A 17,860-nucleotide genomic window follows, 5' to 3' on the forward strand; every position below is an offset into this window, starting at 1 on the left:
GAAATTTGAATAACAAAATGGCTATAGCCATTCCCCAAGCCAACAGAGAGCTCGGCCAACAGGTTCATGTGCGTGTACCAAGTGGTTTATATGTGGGCTTCATGGGTGACAACTGGGCGTGGGCTCAAAGTGCGCAATTAATCTGGGGCCTGGGCCCCCCCATGGATTAACCATCTGACCAACTGTGTGGGTCACCAATTGGGCCCATAGGTAGTTTGGGCCCAAAGGTATGCATTTTATCTGTGGCCCACTTGGGTTGCCTATATGGGGCACACATGGATAAAACAATGTGGGCTAACTGTGCAGGGACCAGGTGGGTCACTTTAGGGTAATATGTAAGGGCTCGGAATGGGCATTTTATCTGTGGCCACCTATCCATGTGGATCACACAAAGGCAAGCCCATCAACTGTGTGGGGCCTGGTTGGGTCATGTATGGGCTATGTGCATGGGCTGTGGTTGGTCATTTCATCTGGGACCCATTTGAGTTAAAATACTGTGTGGGCTACACATGGGCTAACCCATGTGGGCTGACTGTTAGGGGTCCAGGTGGATTAGTTTTGGGCAGTAGGTTTATGCTCAGGATGGGCAGTCCATCTGGGTCATACATGGATCCTTGCATCCTTATCCCATTCAGAACCCACTTGGGAAAACACAGTTGGGTTATCAATGGAACCCACAAATCAGCCCATCTGTAACCCACATAGAAACTGGAAATTGTCTGGGAACTGGTTTCTCCCGTGAATTGATAACGGAATTTTGACGTAGTGAATCCTGAAATTCAGACTTTGAACTGGAAATATGCATGCCATGCAGCATTAATATTTCCAACCAATAGCACTGACAAACAGTATACTCTACTACTATAGGCTCTACTAAATAGATGTGCATACGTATTACATAGTTGCATTATGTATGTATGTTGCCTTTTCTAAGTCTCTACAGTCCAAACTATTTGTTTATTGAAATTGAGAGAACATTAAACATATAATATATATATATAATAATATAATTTATATAATATAAATATAGATAGCAGTCAAACAATATTTCTGACAAACATACTCTATTTTGGAACAATAGTGTCTCTTACAACACTGCAAACATTTACCGGTAAGCACTAAGAAAAAGAAGCTGCCTGGAGTCACCTGTGAGCATGCTCTCGTTCACAATGCAAGTCCCTCGAACCAGCACAGCGTCGCATGGCATGATCATCCCATTGGTTGGAATAACTATGACATCACCAGGGACCAATTCTGTGGACATGGCTTCCTCAACATCTGTGAAAACAGTCAGGGAAATAGGTCACAGAAAATAATAAACTAATTTCCATGCACTTTCCATAGTACATAAAGAGGGTGACTTCAATCTACAGACATGGCTGTGGTTGGAAAACTATTGGGTAATGGATGCATTACGTGGAAGTGGCCATATCACGAGAAAAACCATGACAACAGGGAAATAAATACATCCTGATAAAGTGTTTACATCCAGCAGTACTTCAGACAGTTACCATAACAACCGCAGTACGCCGTCAACCATGTGTACTTGTTGATGGATAATGATTCACAGGCTAGATTACCGTCAAGCGATCTATCTCCACTGCTCCTCATCGCAGACACTTACCTTTACCTCCTCTACACACCGAGACACGTACAACACTGTGAGCTGCCACCATGTCATGCAGCATAACGTATTGCTGGAGAGAGAGAGAGAGAGAGAGAGAGAGAGAGAGAGAGAGAGAGAGAGAGAGAGAGAGAGAGAGAGAATATCAGGAGATGAAACAAATATACCTGAAATCAAACACACACACACACAATCACAACTGGGTGGGAAGCCATCAGGATGCTCAATGACTCTATGTAACAACCCATCATCTACACTCATTGCACACACATCCACATGCACACACTCACTTTAAACAAACACTCACCTTAACACTCACTTTAACACTACATTATATTTATCTATTTATTAAAGAGATTTGCACTAGATTCATACCTCATTTGCACCTTAGCTTAAAGTTTTGTACCTCATTGTCTGCATTTGTACCTCATTGTTTACTCATTTTTACTCATTGTACATAGATTGTACTTTAGATTGTATATTGTATTGTATATTCCTCTTTTACTTACTTTTTTACTGTATGAAGCACACTCTCAAGGGCTCATACAGAACCAAGAATTTCACCGTAAAGTACATGTATTTTATATGTGACAAATAATAAACAAACTTGAAGTTGAAGCAATTCAAATCTCAGTCCCACTGACACCTGAGAAGCGATCTTGGGATGCTTGGTTATTGACCCACCTGTTTGATGGTATACAGTGAGGTAGCTATTGATATGAAAGACATGAAAACGATGGCTGTGGCATAGTAGTAGTAGTCATCCGCACTCCACAGTATCACACTGAAGAGCTGGAAGATATAGAAGGGATTCAGCACCTGAGAGGGTGGGGGAGAGGAAACAGAAGAGGGGGTTGAATATGTATTGTACACGTATTGGTATTTTATAATGCCAAAAGGAGCACAGTAAAAGAAACACGATAGCTTAAGAAACTATAAACGCACCTCTTTTATAAGAAGCTTGAATAAAGAGGGTACCATTACGGCGATCTCGTTCTCCTCAAAAAACAACCTCCTGTTGAAAAGAAACGGGAAGGAATCTATATACCGTAGGTATGGCACCCATAGCCCAGGTTCACAGAGTGGAATTGATTCAGGCAGCAGTGAGCTGTGTGTGAATACACGCATGTCTGGACATGTCGTCTCCACAGCTTCCTCCACATGTCAACACTGTGCAAGGGACCCACATGGGTCTGCAGCACCCCGCTTGCAAAACATTTCTGGTGAAAAACCAGCATGCATGTGTGTGTGTGTGCATGTGCATGTGCGTGTGTGTAGGGGACTTTTAGAATAGAAAAATAAAGTACAAACATTTTAAAATAGTAATTAATGCACAGTTTTGGTACTCAATCATCACACTACTAACTCACCTGGAGAAGGGTGAGTGGCCAGTTTGTTTTTGACTGCTTTGCATTAAATGCTATTACCACGACTATATTTTGTGAGTGTGGATATTTCTCATTTCATTTTCCTTTCACTTTCCTTCTTGTCTAGTACATATAAGACACACATGCCAGCAGTACCTGTAGTCCTGTAGTTGCTTGCTGAGACCGGAGCTGTGGTCAGAGTGGATGCTGGAGCAGCTCACCTTCGCATCCTCTAAGCCTCTAGAAAAGCAACACAAACTCTATCATCTCCATTGTAGTATTGTACACAAGCTAGCCTTGAGGTATGACTAATAGCATTTATTATCATCCTATTAATCTAGATCCCAGATAATTGTGGGGTTTTGAACTATCGAGGGAAGAAAAAAAGTATAACAACGGCCACGTATAGACTTCCGGTTTACGTTCAGATCGGATGGCGGCGTAATTTTTCCGAGCTCAGCGACCACTCCACTTATAAATTAATTACAATGTTAATTTCACAACATACGTTCACATAATACTTCACAGAGATGGCGAATCAAATATCGAATAAGAAGGGGACATTAAATGAGGTGGACATTGAATGCATCAGGTCTTTGTTCCGTGGTGAGCTCGAGGCTAGCATGCTCCAGCTAACCAACAGACTGGACTCGCTCCAGGAGGAGGTAGCTAGCGCGACCATGCGGCTCACTAGAGTGGAAGAAAGGAGATTTCGGAGATCGAGGATAAATTCCTTTTTTACAAAAATAAGATCGCTGACCTGGAGGACCGGAATAGAAGGTGCAACGTTAGAATTTACGGCTTGCCCGAGGACATTGAAGATGATGCGCCGATTCTATACCTCGAAAAGATGATTCCACATTGGTTTCCGTCCATCCCTAAACCGGAGATTGAGCGGGCACATAGAATTTTTAGGAATGGCCCCCCGGAGAAGGCTGGATGTCCATGCGTTTTCATCTTTTGCTGCCTGCGGTTCCCTACACGACAGGCTATTCTACGAGAGGCCAGAAAACACCCTCCAAAAATGGGTAACTATACCCTCAGATTCGCCGCGGACTTCAGCGACCATACCGCCAGGCGTCGCAGGGCCTTCTCTAAGGCGAGAGAGAGGGGCATTAGAAGTCTACCTAATTTACCCTGCGACTCTGAAGATCAAGGAGGGCCGCGGAGCTGTCTCCTGCAACCACCTATTCACATCGGCGTCCGAGGCGGAGAAGTTCCTCCGACGCGACATGACATCCCCCCCGTCCGAGGATGGTGAGCCGGCCCCGGCGGGGCAGGCACCGGTGAGTGACAGCACTCGGGGCCTTGGTTTGCTAAGCACAAGCTATGCTAACTATCGGGCTCTTTCAGCTAACTAACATTCCACTCGCCTTCCACTGCCTTTCGGTCCAACAGAACGGTAACACTCATGGTTTATCTACATTGTATATTTCCAGAAATGGGTATGCACATTGACTATTTTCAAGTATAATTCAGACGACTTGTGCTTTTTAACGCATTGGTCTTTTTATTGTCTGAGCATTGAACTTCGCAACTGGACTTCGCATTGACTGTTATGCATATTGTCTTTTTTCGAGTTTGTATTTGGACGAACTGTACTTCATAGTTTTCACTCGAACGAGCTATGTGCTAGCGTATCTGCCGGTCGAGAGGGATGGCTCTCTCTTGGCGAAGATATCTATGTGAATCAGGTTAACAGGCCTTAGCCTGATTAAGCTAAGCTCAAGGAATGCCAGTTGACCAGCTCTCCTAGCTAACATTACCATTGCCACGTGTTTACTGTGGCTCTTTTGCTCCGGTTGCACTGACTTTTTTCAAGTATAATTCAGACGACCTGTGCTTTTTAACGCATTTGCCTTTTTATTGTCTGCTCTAGTTCATCTCAGACGAATTGTGTTTTAATGCACCTGTTGTTACCATCTGCACTTTAAACTGCACATTGAACGTTGCATAGATTTCTTCTCTCAGTTGAGTGAAGTGGTTCTTCTTTTCTAATTTGTTACAATATACCTTACAAGTTATTAGTATGGTTAAGATACATATTGTTGTTGTGGTTGCTGTGCTCGGTCAGGGTTGACCAACTGATGTTTGATCGATACCGGACAAGTATTTTGAAGGGGGGGGGGGGATTGTGTGGTTTTTTGTTTTTCTTTCCAGTCGACTCGCTCTGTTTTATGTTTGTTTTCACGCTCGGATCTCAATAGGACCTTAACAAATGGATATATATCTGTTATGGTGTGCTACTCCAAACTAATTACATTCAGTCATACTGCAGCCTTTTTAGACTATGGCTAATTTTAACATATTGATCTGGAATACAGGGGGTCTCAATATACCACATAAATGCACAAGTGTACTAACGTGGCTAAAAAGGAAGGAAGTGGAACTTGCATTACTGAGTGAAACACCTTTTATTGGCGGATAACGCAAGACTGGCAAATAAATTTTACCATAACATGAGTCATTCTTCTTTTGACACCAAGGCCCGTAGGGTAGCCATAATAGCGAAGCGGAAATTGAATATTAAACTGTTAGATGTGTGGTCCGATGCAGAAGGCAGAATCACTATTGCTAAAATAGAATGTTCGAACCGAAAAATTTCGCTGATTTCTGCTTACGCCCCTAATTTGTATGACGCTAACTTTTATGCTGTACTCACTGCAGCAATGCTGAAACTACCTGATTACTCATTAATAGTAGGAGCTGATTTTAATGCAGTTTGGGATCCATTGATTGATAGGTCCAGTCACGCTGAAACCTCTGATCAGAAGCAAGCTACCACGGCCCTACAGGCCTGGTCTAAGGACACGGGGTAATCGATATGTGGCGATCGCTCAACCCATCCGCGAGAGATTATTCCTTCTTCTAATCGAGACATAAGACTTTTTCCAGGATTGATTATGTTTTTTCTTCCCCACGGCTCTTTGATAGCTTTGATGTTGACTTATTACCCATAGCACTTTCAGACCACAAAGGTATCCTACTTAAGGTTTCACTCAGTAAAATAACGTCCCGTGCCCCTAGATGGCGCTTTAACTCTACACTGCTGAAAAACTGGGAGTTTAACTTGCGATTTAAAGAGAAGCTCACTGCATTCCTGCAGTTTAATGCAGGCTCGGTACATGTGCAGCTTTACTCCCGCTGCTGGGGTGAAGGGATGGACAGGATGCCACTCAGTTGTAAAAAGGTTTTAATTCTCTCTCCAACAGGTTACAAACCTTGAAACAAAACACACATTCAATCAATAACTACCACAATACTACTATCATTCTTAAAACAAATCGCTTACACACATCCACTCACCAGTTCTCACTCGTCTCCCTTCGCTGCTGTCAAATTCCCCGCAACTTCCTGTTTACTAGTTTCACTGACACCACGTGACGTATCTCGACCAATTACAGCCCACTCCTCGCTACGTCCCTGGATCACATGTGAAATGAATACACCTCCATTCACAACTTTAACCAAGCATACAGTGCCTCCATACATCCGAAATGACAACATAATTATAATCATAGCTCAACTACCACTAATCAACATTCACATAAACGCACAGCATAAAAAACACAAAAAAAACATTACTTATTTACAAACACAGACTAAAGTGCACCTAAACTCCACCACCACAATAGAAAGCTGCACACCTCCCACTTGGTATCCTGGACTCTAGACCCAAGGAGACCACAACAAATAACTGCTCTCCTTTGGCGGTGGAATCTTCGGATCAACCTTCTCATGGGGTGCCGTTATTGCTCTTCTACAGGTAAGAGCACCACGAGTCTTCGGACGTCTCTGCTGAGGATAATAGAGAGTCTCTGATCGCTGCTGGTCTTCTCCGGACGCTTGCCCGAGGCCACTGGACAGCTGGGGCATGTTCTCACTTTGACATCACGGACGACCCCATTCACGTCAGGGGCCACCTCCACAACCCGGCCCAGTCTGAACTGACCCCTTAGCGTGTTCTGATCGGCAAGCCAAACAAGATCTCCGACTGCCACATTGCGAGCCTTACTATGCCACTTAGGCCTGATAAACAAGCCTGGTCCAGCAAGCTGGCTCCACCGCTGCCAGAACTTGTTTACTTCAGTCTGGACTGCTCTCAATCTCACAAATGGGTAGCCCTGGAACTCGTAGCTCCGTGAGTCCCCTGTGGGTCCAGCCCTCCCCAGTAGCAGGGTGTTGGGGGTGATCACCTCTACCGCGTCATCTTGGACCTGGAGTCTGGCGCCGATCGGCCTCTCATTCGATAAGTTGGCTGCCATGTAGAGCATAGTTTGGAACTCTAGTCCTGTGAGGTCCCCGCCACCCCCCACATTACTCAGCGCTTGCTTGAGAATGCGGACTGCTGCTTCCGCCGCACCATTCCTGTGAGGTGAGTCGGCTGGGTGGAACACCCAGATCCACTCGGTTCCTTGCCTGGCAGCCTTTCCCCTTACTTCATCCTTGTCGAGACTTTCTAGGAAAACATAGAGTTCCTTCAGTGCAGGCCGAGCTCCAACAAAGTTTGTGCCCCGGTCTGACCAGATTTTCTTCGGGTGTCCTCTGAGCGCTGTGAATCTCTGGTAAGTGCCCATGAAGCTCTCTGTGGACAGGCCCTCCACCATATCGGCGTGCATAGCTCTAGAAGCCATACAAGAGAACACCACACCCCAGACCTTCATCCTAGACTTCTTCTTTGCCACATCCCTGACCATGTATGGGCCAAACAGATCCAGAGTTGTAAACTCAAATGGGGCAGCCGGCTCAGTCCGCTCAGAGGGAAGGTCAGCCATAACCTGCTGGCACATCTTTGCTCTGGTCTTCCGGCAGGAGACGCACCAGTCCCCAACCTTCCTTGCAACCCGCTGAGCCTGAACCACCCAAGCCTTCCTCCTCATCCGCAACATAGTACCAGCGACTCCCTCATGGTTGGCTTCATGAGACTCTCGCGCCACGAGGGTACTGACCCAAGCTCTATAGGGAACCAGAGGCACTCCTGACTCTCCCGTTGCCCGGGCCCTTCCAAAGCACACCAGAAGCCCTGACACCTCCTCCCTGACTACCACGAGCCTGTTCAGTGTTGACTCAGGGAATGCTACCCCTTTTTGAGCTGCCAAACAAAGTTCTCGGAAAGCGGCCCCAAGCTCCCATGCGTCGAGGACAGGCTTGCCCTCTTTCTCCTTTGAGTGTTTGGCCTCCCACTCTGCTCTCTCCATGGCTCTTCCTCGGATTAGCCACTTGTTCACCGCTCGGCGGACCCAGCTGATCACTCCACAGAGCTTGGTCAAGCTGCTGAACTTCTCAGGTTTAACGAGATTGACGATGGCTGCCCCCCAGAGCTTTTCCTCACTTCCGGACTCGCTAGAGGGCTCTTTTTCTCCTTTCTTAGAGAGCCCGGGAGCCTTGTCCGTCTCGCTCTGAGACTTCTCGGACGAACTTGACGCCTTTTTCAGCTGGGCTGAAACAGCTGTGCAGCTTTGTATTGTGGTGGTGGAGTTTAGGTGCACTTTAGTCTGTGTTTGTAAATAAGTAATGTTTTTTTTTGTGTTTTTTATGTGAATGTTGATTAGTGGTAGTTGAGCTATGATTATAATTATGTTGTCATTTCGGATGTATGGAGGCACTGTATGCTTGGTTAAAGTTGTGAATGGAGGTGTATTCATTTCACATGTGATCCAGGGACGTAGCGAGGAGTGGGCTGTAATTGGTCGAGATAAGTCACGTGGTGTCAGTGAAACTAGTAAACAGGAAGTTGCGGGGAATTTGACAGCAGCGAAGGGAGACGAGTGAGAACTGGTGAGTGGATGTGTGTAAGCGATGATAGTAGTATTGTGGTAGTTATTGATTGAATGTGTGTTTTGTTTCAAGGTTTGTAACCTGTTGGAGAGAGAATTAAAACCTTTTTACAACTGAGTGGCATCCTGTCCATCCCTTCACCCCAGCAGCGGGAGTAAAGCTGCACACAAGAAAAAACATTACTTATTTACAAACACAGACTAAAGTGCACCTAAACTCCACCACCACAATAGAAAGCTGCACAGTACAGGATCCCAGAATTCTATGGGATTCGGTTAAGGGTTTTATCAGAAGTAACACTACTCTCTTTGCATCTACTCTCCGCAAGGGACGTCTTTCCAAGCTGGTGGAACTGGAAAAGCTTCATACCACGTTGATCTCTTCATTGCAGCACAACTACTCTAGCTGACTGGAGCTTCAAATTAAGGTAGTGAAAAAAGAGATTAACTCCATTTTAAGACAACAATCTGAATTTCAAATGCACAGAACAAGACAGCACTACTACTTTCACGGTTCAGGCCTAGTCACCTATTAGCTATGAAGATACATGCTAGTGAACAATTTGCGGATATCCCTTCCATTAACACTTTGAATGCCCATCACGAGATATCTCGGGTTATCAGCCCGCCCCCTGAATGCCCATCACGAGAATTCTCGTTTTAATTTTTTTTATTAGCGATCTGAATTCATATTTCATCAACCGAGTCTACCGTTGGTAAACCTGCCCCACCAGGCGCTCAGATGTGAAAAAAGCGCACCCTATCGTCTCCCAGATGGTAATGCACCCTTTTGGATTGGACTTAATGAAAATGGATGAGAAAAAAAAACTCCGGAATCCACATTTTACTTCTCACGCATGCAACCGGAGCCGATCAGATTCATTGTGGACCCTCAGCACAGTGTGTAATATGTGTTTTACAGTATACGCATTGGATCGATTTTTGGAATGGCGATCAGGAATTGTAATAATCCATTTGGATACCATCTGATCTCAGGTAAGGAATCTATTTTACCAGTCTTAGGATAATCAGACCTGTTTTCACAGAGATATAAGCTTTTCCCCTATATGTGATATGGCTGTTTGACTGTGCGAGCGATCAGGAACTAAAGGCCCTCCCATAGTCGAGCGGACCATACACGGAGCAGACTCCCGCGGGCTCAAAGCTGACCCAAAGGGTACTCAAAGCAGACCCAACGCAGAGTCCAAGTGCGAAGCTCCTATTTTCTGACGTGCGAACATCCGCGGTGCCCACTTGGTGTCAAACAAACTGGCGCGAGGTGTAAACTGGTGTAAACTGGCGCGAGACATGTAGGAAATTGGTCCGCGGAGATCCGCTCGACTATGAAAGCTCAAAGAGTCCAGTGGACCTCCGCAGAATCCAGTCCGTGTACAGTCCGCTCGACTATGGGAGCACCTTAAGAGAATCGATTTTCAGCTCGCGGCACCAGCGTGCATACGTACACATATACTATCGATAATCTAGTGTTTATTTGAAAACTATTCATAAATAGGCCGAAAAATGACAACGTTCTAGAATATTACAGTACATGACGTTTATCACAGATTCTTTTTTTCCCCCCTGGAAAACGAGGGCTTTTCAAAATGCTATAAAACGGAAATTAACCGATAAAAAAACAATCCGCTTAGACAATGTTGACTGGAAAATGAGTCATTGATAAGCAACGGGCAGATTAGACACATAGCCATTATTTAAAACATAGATTAGGCGATATTAATGCTAACATTGAAGTGGATGGTGGGCATTCAAGCACTAAATGTGCGCCCCCTGCTGGGCACTGAAAGTGTTAAGAACCAACAGGGGGAGGTAACCACCAACCCCAAAAAGATTAATGATACATTTCGCTCTTTTTATTCCAACCTGTACAAGTCAGAGGTGGTCTTTGATCATACCAAGCTGGAGGATTTCCTTGATCAAATCAACTTACTCGGAAGATAGTGCTAAACTGTTAGCTGCACCTATCACGCTAGCTGAACTTAGAGAGGCGATTGCAGATATGCAACGGGGCAAGGCTCCCGGATGGGACGGCATCCCACCGGAACTCTATCTCGCATTCTGGGATGTACTCGGTCCCTTATTACTCTCAATGATTTTCCATTCAATCAAAGAGGGCAATTTTTCCAGAGATGTCAATATGCCGCTTATATCTGTTTTACTCAAGAAAGATAAGGACCCCACCGAGTGTGGCAGCTACAGGCCCCTAAGTCTCCTCGGAGCCGATCTTAAGCTATATGCCAAAGTTCTAGCCACCCCACTTCAAAAGCATAAGACATCTCTAGTTCACCCTGATCAGACCGGCTTCATAAGAGGCCGCCTGGTTACTGATAACATCAGACGGTTACTGCACGTGATTGATGCCAGCAAGGATGTTGCAGTCCCTACAGCGGTCATGTCCTTGGAGGCAATGAAGGCATTTGACAGATTGGAGTGGTCTTACTTGTGGGCAGTTCTTAGAAGGATGGGGTTGGGAGATGGTTTCATTCATATGATCAAAGTTCTCTACACAGGGCCTTCGGCCATGATCTTAACGGGAAAGTTCTGCTCGCCACTCTTCTCTGTCTCGCGCTCTTCTAGACAGGGTTGCCCTCTTAGTCCCGGTCTTTTCGCCTTATCCCTCGAACGTCTAGCTCAATACATAAGACAATCCCAAATTATATCTCCTGTTTCAATTCAGGGCACACATCACCATATCAGCTTATACGCAGATGATGTACTCCTGTTTATGAAGAATCCCTCCGTCTCTCTGCCTCATCTTCTCAATGTGATAGATGAGTTTGGCAGCCTGTCCGGCTTTAAGATCAACTGGCCAAAATCTGCTTTTCTTCCACTTAATGAGCCTGCGAAGGCTACCATCCTGCCTGCAAACATACTTATGGTGGAGCACTTTAAATGTCTTGGAATTGAAATATTCCCTACTATTAGCCAGACGGTAAGGTATAACTACTCCAGCTTGGGTGACAGGATTACAAATTACTTCAACAGATGGTCCAAATAAAAAAATGCATTACAGGCCCGTGCGTCAATAATTAAAATGAATATTTTACCCAGAATTAATTTTATCAGCTCAATGCTCCCGTTTCCTCCTCCTGTTGGTTATTGGCAAGAATTGCACTCTGCCTCATATAAATTCGTTTGGAATAATAAACGCCCGCGCTTGAAGAGATCAACTGCCCAAAGAAGTAAACTCGATGGAGGCTTAGCAATTCCAGACTTTAAATATTATTTTCAATTTTTCTCTCCGAGACCTCTGATCACTTGGTTTGACGCTCAAGCAGCCGTGTCTTGGCGACCATTGGAGGAGAAGATGGTGTCCCCTTATAGACTTCAGGATATTGTGTATACCAACATTTCAATTAAGCAATGCAAATTACGATTTGGCCCTCTTATCACACATGTGATCCAGACCTGGCGTGACACCCAGAAAGCATGTACTAACCGCCATAAATGGCATACGCATTCCCCTCTATTTAATAACAATTTACTCCTTATTGGACAACAACCTATTAGGTACCCTAGATGGGAAAAGAAAGGCATCCACACGTTGGGGGAGATCTTCGATAACTCTGGTCTCCGATCTTTCCAAGATCTATCCAACGGATATGATCTCCCCGGAACCTCCTTTTTCTTTTATTTACAAATAAGAGCAGCCCTGAGGGCTCATGGCGTTCCATGGGATGTTCCACTAGAGCGTCACCGTTTTCACAAATTCTTCTATGACAAAGAGACAATCGAGAGGCTTCGTTTGAGTTTTATCGCCATTTACTTACGTCCTCGTATAAGGACCTCCCCCTGGATACGATTTGGAGAAAGGATGTCCCGGAGTTGGATGTAGATTTTGATTGGGATGCAGTCTGGGAAAATGTCCAGCTGTCCTCACGCAACCCAGATCACCAACAGATTCATCTAAATTTTGTTCATAGGACTTATTTGACCCCTAGACGATTGAATCTAATGGGTCTCAGACCTGACTCTCGATGTACCTTATGTCCAAACGGTGCCATCGGAACATTTATGCATATGTACTGGGAATGTCCTCCTGTTGAGCTTTTTTGGGAAGAGATTACCACCCAGCTATCAGATATTTTCTCTCTGACCATACCTGTTCTGCCTTCTGTATTATTATTGAATGAGGTTTCTCAATTACCGACCTCTACACATGTGAAGAGACTCATTCTAGCCGGCCTCACAGCCGCCAAAAAATGTATTGCTTCACGATGGATACACCCAGACAAGCTATGCCCGAAGGTATGGATTCTCACTTATCTCGATGCGATATATCTGGAGATATCCACTGCACGGGTTTTAGGGGTTAACAAGTCGAATATTGCAATCTGGTTGGCAGCAGTTGCAAAGCTTAAAGAGCGCATATAACTTTCGATTGCTGGATAATATATTATATATTTAACTCACATTGTTTTTTCTTGTAATTTTAATTATGTATATTTTTTGGGCCCCTTTAGCTGTGGGTCTGGTGGTCGTGAGCTCGGACTGGGGGGGCTGTGGTTCGTGGTCTCTGCGGGTCTCTGCATTAAAGAGGCGTGATGCTTTGGCTCGCGGGGGCACCGGACTCCAGGTCCTCCGGGGTTGGGGTTCGCGGCTGCCGGGTCTAGAGATGGAGGGGGCTCAGGAAGCCTGTTATATAGTAAATGTTTTATTTTCCCTATTCCTTTACTGGTATATTTTGTGGCAACTTATTTTATTTTATACTTGGTTTTTATTATTATTCTTGTTATTTTAATTTGTTGTCATTGTTGTTGTTGTTGCTGCTGTTGTCATGTGAAGTCCTGTCTATTATTGCTGTTTATTATTGTTATTACTGTATTGTGTTGTCTTGTTATGAAAAAAAAGAAAAAAAAGCAATAAAAATATTTGATAAAAAAAGAAATGCCACGTATACTGATGACAAGCATATTAGCATCACAGTGTATTTCAATGGGGATCTTACTTATAAAATTCAAAGTTATGGTCGTTCCAGTAGTATTTTGTGCTGTGGTGGGTGAAACACCGGATCTAAGAGAGAGAGAGAGAGAGTTAGTTACAAGTTAAATACCAGCTTCCTGTGTTGTCCCTCATAACCACTGATATACATAATAAACCTAATAATAATTGTTAGACTAGAAGTGCAGTTTTAACACACACGTGAGATGGGCGACCCACAGGAACACACACACACACACATGCACTGAGTCGCCGATTAAATGTCTCTGCACTTTTCCCATCCCGTTTGATTGATTGATTGAAAACTTTATTAACAGATTGCAGAATGGGTACAGTACAGTACAGCTCAATACATACAATTGTTAAGGGGATGCAGACCAGAGAAAGACTTTCATCTTGTTTACATCAGGGTCCCCCATTTTCAATTCATCATAACATATATGACATACATGACATACAGATAGACAGTACTGCTACATCTATACATTTATGACATACCAGATTTGCAAATACAGTACAGTTTGTGATACGAAAAGAGCCCAGAAAAGGGTGTATATACATTTGACATAGAAACTGTACATTGGAGGAGGTTGGGTAGGTGGGGGGGGGGTGGGGGGACTGTACATTGGAGGTGGTTGGGTGGGGGGTGGGGGTTTGGTAGGAGGGGTGGGTGGGGGACACTGTACAACTGAACAAGCAAAACTGTACATTGGAATATTGACAAGACCATACTTGGTCATTTACTGTACATTGGAGGGGGGTTGTGTTAGGACATTTACAGGGGCAAGTTTCGAATTGCAGTCTCCCGTAGGTGTTTTTTTTAGTGTTTTTGAAAGTGGGTAGTGATTCACATTCCTTTACAGCTTTGGGTAGGGCGTTCCACATTGATGTGGCATAATTGCGAAACGTGTTTAGTCCCTTGTTTGAGCCGAATCTGGGTTTAACATGATTTGTGGAGCTCCCTCTGGTGTTGTGATTGTGGTATTCACTGACCTTTGGGAAGTATTTTGACATGTACATGGGTACCTTGGTCGTGTAGTGTATCTTGTAGACCAGGCCCATTGCAAGTTGCTGTACTCTGTCGTCTACTCTAAGCCATCCTAGGTTGTCAAAGTGGGCAGGGGTGAGGTGGGTTCTAGGAGTAAGGTCAAGCAGTAGTCTGACCAGTTTGTTTTGAGATGTTTGTAATTTTGTTTTTAGCGCCTTTGAGGTGCTTTGGTACCATGAGGTGCAAGCATAGTTGTAGTACCCTTGAATGAGTGCTCCTGCCAGAGTCTTCAGGGTATTCTTGTTTACCAGTGAGGAGATCCGGTACAAGAATCGTGTTCGTTGGTTGACTTTTTTTATTACATTGGATGCCATTTTGTCACAGGAAAGATTTGCCTCTAGGATGGAACCCAGGTAGGTAATATCTTCTTTCCTTGTGACAATATTGTCACCCACTGTAACTGAGAAGCCGTCGGTCTTGCTGAGTTTGTTATTTGAACCGAAGAGAATGGACTCTGTTTTTCCCATGTGTAATGATAGTTTGTTATCAGCGAGCCATATGCAGATTTTGCCTAGTTCTGAGATGAGGGTTTTTTCAACCTGTAACTTGTTCTTGTCAGAGACCAGCAGGGCTGAGTCGTCCGCAAACAGGAACAGGTTGCAGTCACAAGCTGACGACATGTCATTTGCATAAATTAGGAACAGTAGCGGACCTAGTATGCTTCCTTGTGGAACACCACAGCTCACTGTGAGGGGGGGGGGGGGGGGGGGGTAGGGTACCATTTACCTCCACCATCTGCTCTCTCCCCTCCAGGTAGGATTGCATCCAGCTCACTTATAGACTATCAAAACCAATTGCTTTTAGCTTGTCAATCAGAATGGTGTGATTGACAGTGTCAAAGGCCTTTTGTAGGTCCAGCATGACCATGCCGCAGTATTTGCCCGCGTCCACCTCTTGTTTGATGTCGTCGTTTAAATAGAGAAGGCATGTGTCAGTGGAGTGGGATGTTCTGAAGCCAAATTGGAATTCGTAGATTAGATTTTTTTCCGCGAGGTATTTTTCGACCTGTTCGTATAAAGAAATGTCCATGACTTTCGAGATGGAGGTAAGGATAGAAACAGGGCGGTAGTTGCCAGGGTCTAATTTACTGCCTTTTTTGTGCAGGGGTGTTACTCTCGCAATTTTGAAGTCCTTGGAGACGTGTCCCTGTTTTATGGAGAGGTTTATTATGTGTGTGATGACTGGGGTGATGGCGGCTCTGAGGAATTTGGAGGGGATGTTGTCATGGCCAGTGGCCTTGTTAGGTTGGAGGGCACTCAGTTTTTTGAGTACCTCATCTGTTGTTACCATTTCCAGTTTGAAGTCGTCTTTGTGGACCCCTAGGTTCTTGTAATATGCTACTATGTGTTCTACCCCATACTGCCCTGAGTGGGAGGGTAGTTTGTTTACCAGTGTTGTGGCTATGTTTGTGAAGAAACTGTTTAAGTAATTGGCTACATCCAGCTTGTCTGTGATGAGCGTGTTGTCCGTCTATGTTTATGTTTGAGAATCTGGTTTTAAGTTTTTTACTGCAGCCTAGTTGGTTATTGAGTAATTTCCAAAGTTCACATGGTTTGTTTTTGTTTTCCTCGGTTTTGTCATTGATGACATTTTCTTTTGCTGTTTTGATCACAGAGTTTACGTCATTTCTTAGTCTGTTTCTTTCCAGTTTGAGTTCAGTCACGTGGGCTTGGAGTTCACTGCTAGTGCTTTTGGTAAGCTTTGACTGACTTTTACGAAACTCAGAGCATTTTTTGTCTCTGGTTTTCATAGCGGTCAGTATTTCAGTGTGCATCCATGGCTCAGCGCGATTTTTTACCCTGGTGGTTCTTAGGGGGGCCATGTTGTTTAGTATTGTTGAAAATTTGGTTTTGAAACCAAGCCATGTTTCTTCAACCAGTGTACCATTGAGCTCATCTGACCAGTCCAGACTCTCCAGTTCAAGGTTAAAGGCCTCGCTAGAGTAGGTTTTGAGGTCTCTAGATGTGACTGCTTTGTGACAGCCAGCCTTTTGTTTTAGCTTTTTGCGGGTACAGAATATCATATAATGATCACTTAACCCGCATGCTATAACCCCTTTATTGGAGATCTTGGACTTGTCAGAGGTCAGGATGAGGTCAATGGTAGTCTGAGTTGACTCACATACACGTGTGGGTTGGGTGATTAGCTGGCTGAGGCCGTGCAGATCACAAAACCTATTGAAGGATTTGAAGACGGGTGCATCTTTGTTGCATATCCGTGTTCCAATCCCCAATAAGGATCTTTTCTGCATCCTCAGCTCCACCTAAGCACGCATCCAACACATCATAAAAGCCATTTTGGTCTGGCGGTCTGTAAATTGTGCCGACTAGAACAGATTTAGCCCTTTCAAATAGAATTTCTACAAAAACAGTTTCAATAGCCTCATGATCTAGGTCCGTACGGTTAATGAATTTGGTGTCTTTATGAATGTACATACAGACACCACCTCCATGCCTATTCCTGTCATTACAGACTATTGAATAGCCCTCCAATTCCATTTCCGGGTCTGTTATTGATGAATCCAGTTTAGTTTCAGAGAAACATAGAATGTTTCCCTTACCGCTAATGAAATGCTGTCTTATTTCTGCCAGTTTGTGTCTAAGGTCGCTTTCACACAGGGGCTGTTTGGTCCGGACTTTCGGACCAGAATTCGATAGTCCGGTTTTTCGGGTCTGTGTGAATGCGCGTCGAACTCGGTCCGCGGACCAAGCAGGCGAACTCTAGTCCGCCTGAAAACGTAGGTCTCGGTTCGGCTTCAGCGGACCAAACGCGAACCAAATATAGGAAGTGATTATTATTACCACTGCTTGCAGCACTCACTGCAAAACAAGCACACTGCATCTAATCTCTCTATCTATCTATCTATATGTCTGTGCATCTTGGGAAGAAGGAAGAAAAAACGCGGCTTATTATTATTACCGAGGCGCGCGGCTTATTATATTATTAAAACAGCTACTTGTGGGCACTCATAAAAACACTGTGGTCTACAAGTTGTTTAGCGAGAGGATGGTGGTAATGTGCTTCAATAGAACAATGGATCAATGCCATGTCAAAACTTGGCTCCGCTGATCTGGAGGGCTCCGCA

General features: G+C 44.5%; 1 protein-coding gene across 1 annotated transcript in view; it reads right to left on the bottom strand.

Annotated features, from left to right (window-relative positions):
• LOC311239154 (polyamine-transporting ATPase 13A3-like) overlaps window positions 1-17,860 on the bottom strand; it is a 75,749-nt gene that overhangs the window by 48,926 nt on the left and 8,963 nt on the right. The window contains exons 5-10 of the mRNA XM_084327409.1: window positions 13,735-13,799; window positions 3,148-3,231; window positions 2,570-2,639; window positions 2,309-2,443; window positions 1,625-1,697; window positions 1,147-1,278 (exon numbers count right to left, since the gene is read on the bottom strand). Coding sequence (XP_084183535.1) covers window positions 1,147-1,278; window positions 1,625-1,697; window positions 2,309-2,443; window positions 2,570-2,639; window positions 3,148-3,231; window positions 13,735-13,799 — 559 coding nt within the window. The remainder of the gene's footprint in view (window positions 1-1,146; window positions 1,279-1,624; window positions 1,698-2,308; window positions 2,444-2,569; window positions 2,640-3,147; window positions 3,232-13,734; window positions 13,800-17,860) is intronic.

Source organism: Notolepis coatsorum (genome assembly GCF_963971535.1).
Source record: "Notolepis coatsorum genome assembly, chromosome: 13".
NCBI classification, from domain to species: domain Eukaryota; kingdom Metazoa; phylum Chordata; class Actinopteri; order Aulopiformes; family Paralepididae; genus Notolepis; species Notolepis coatsorum.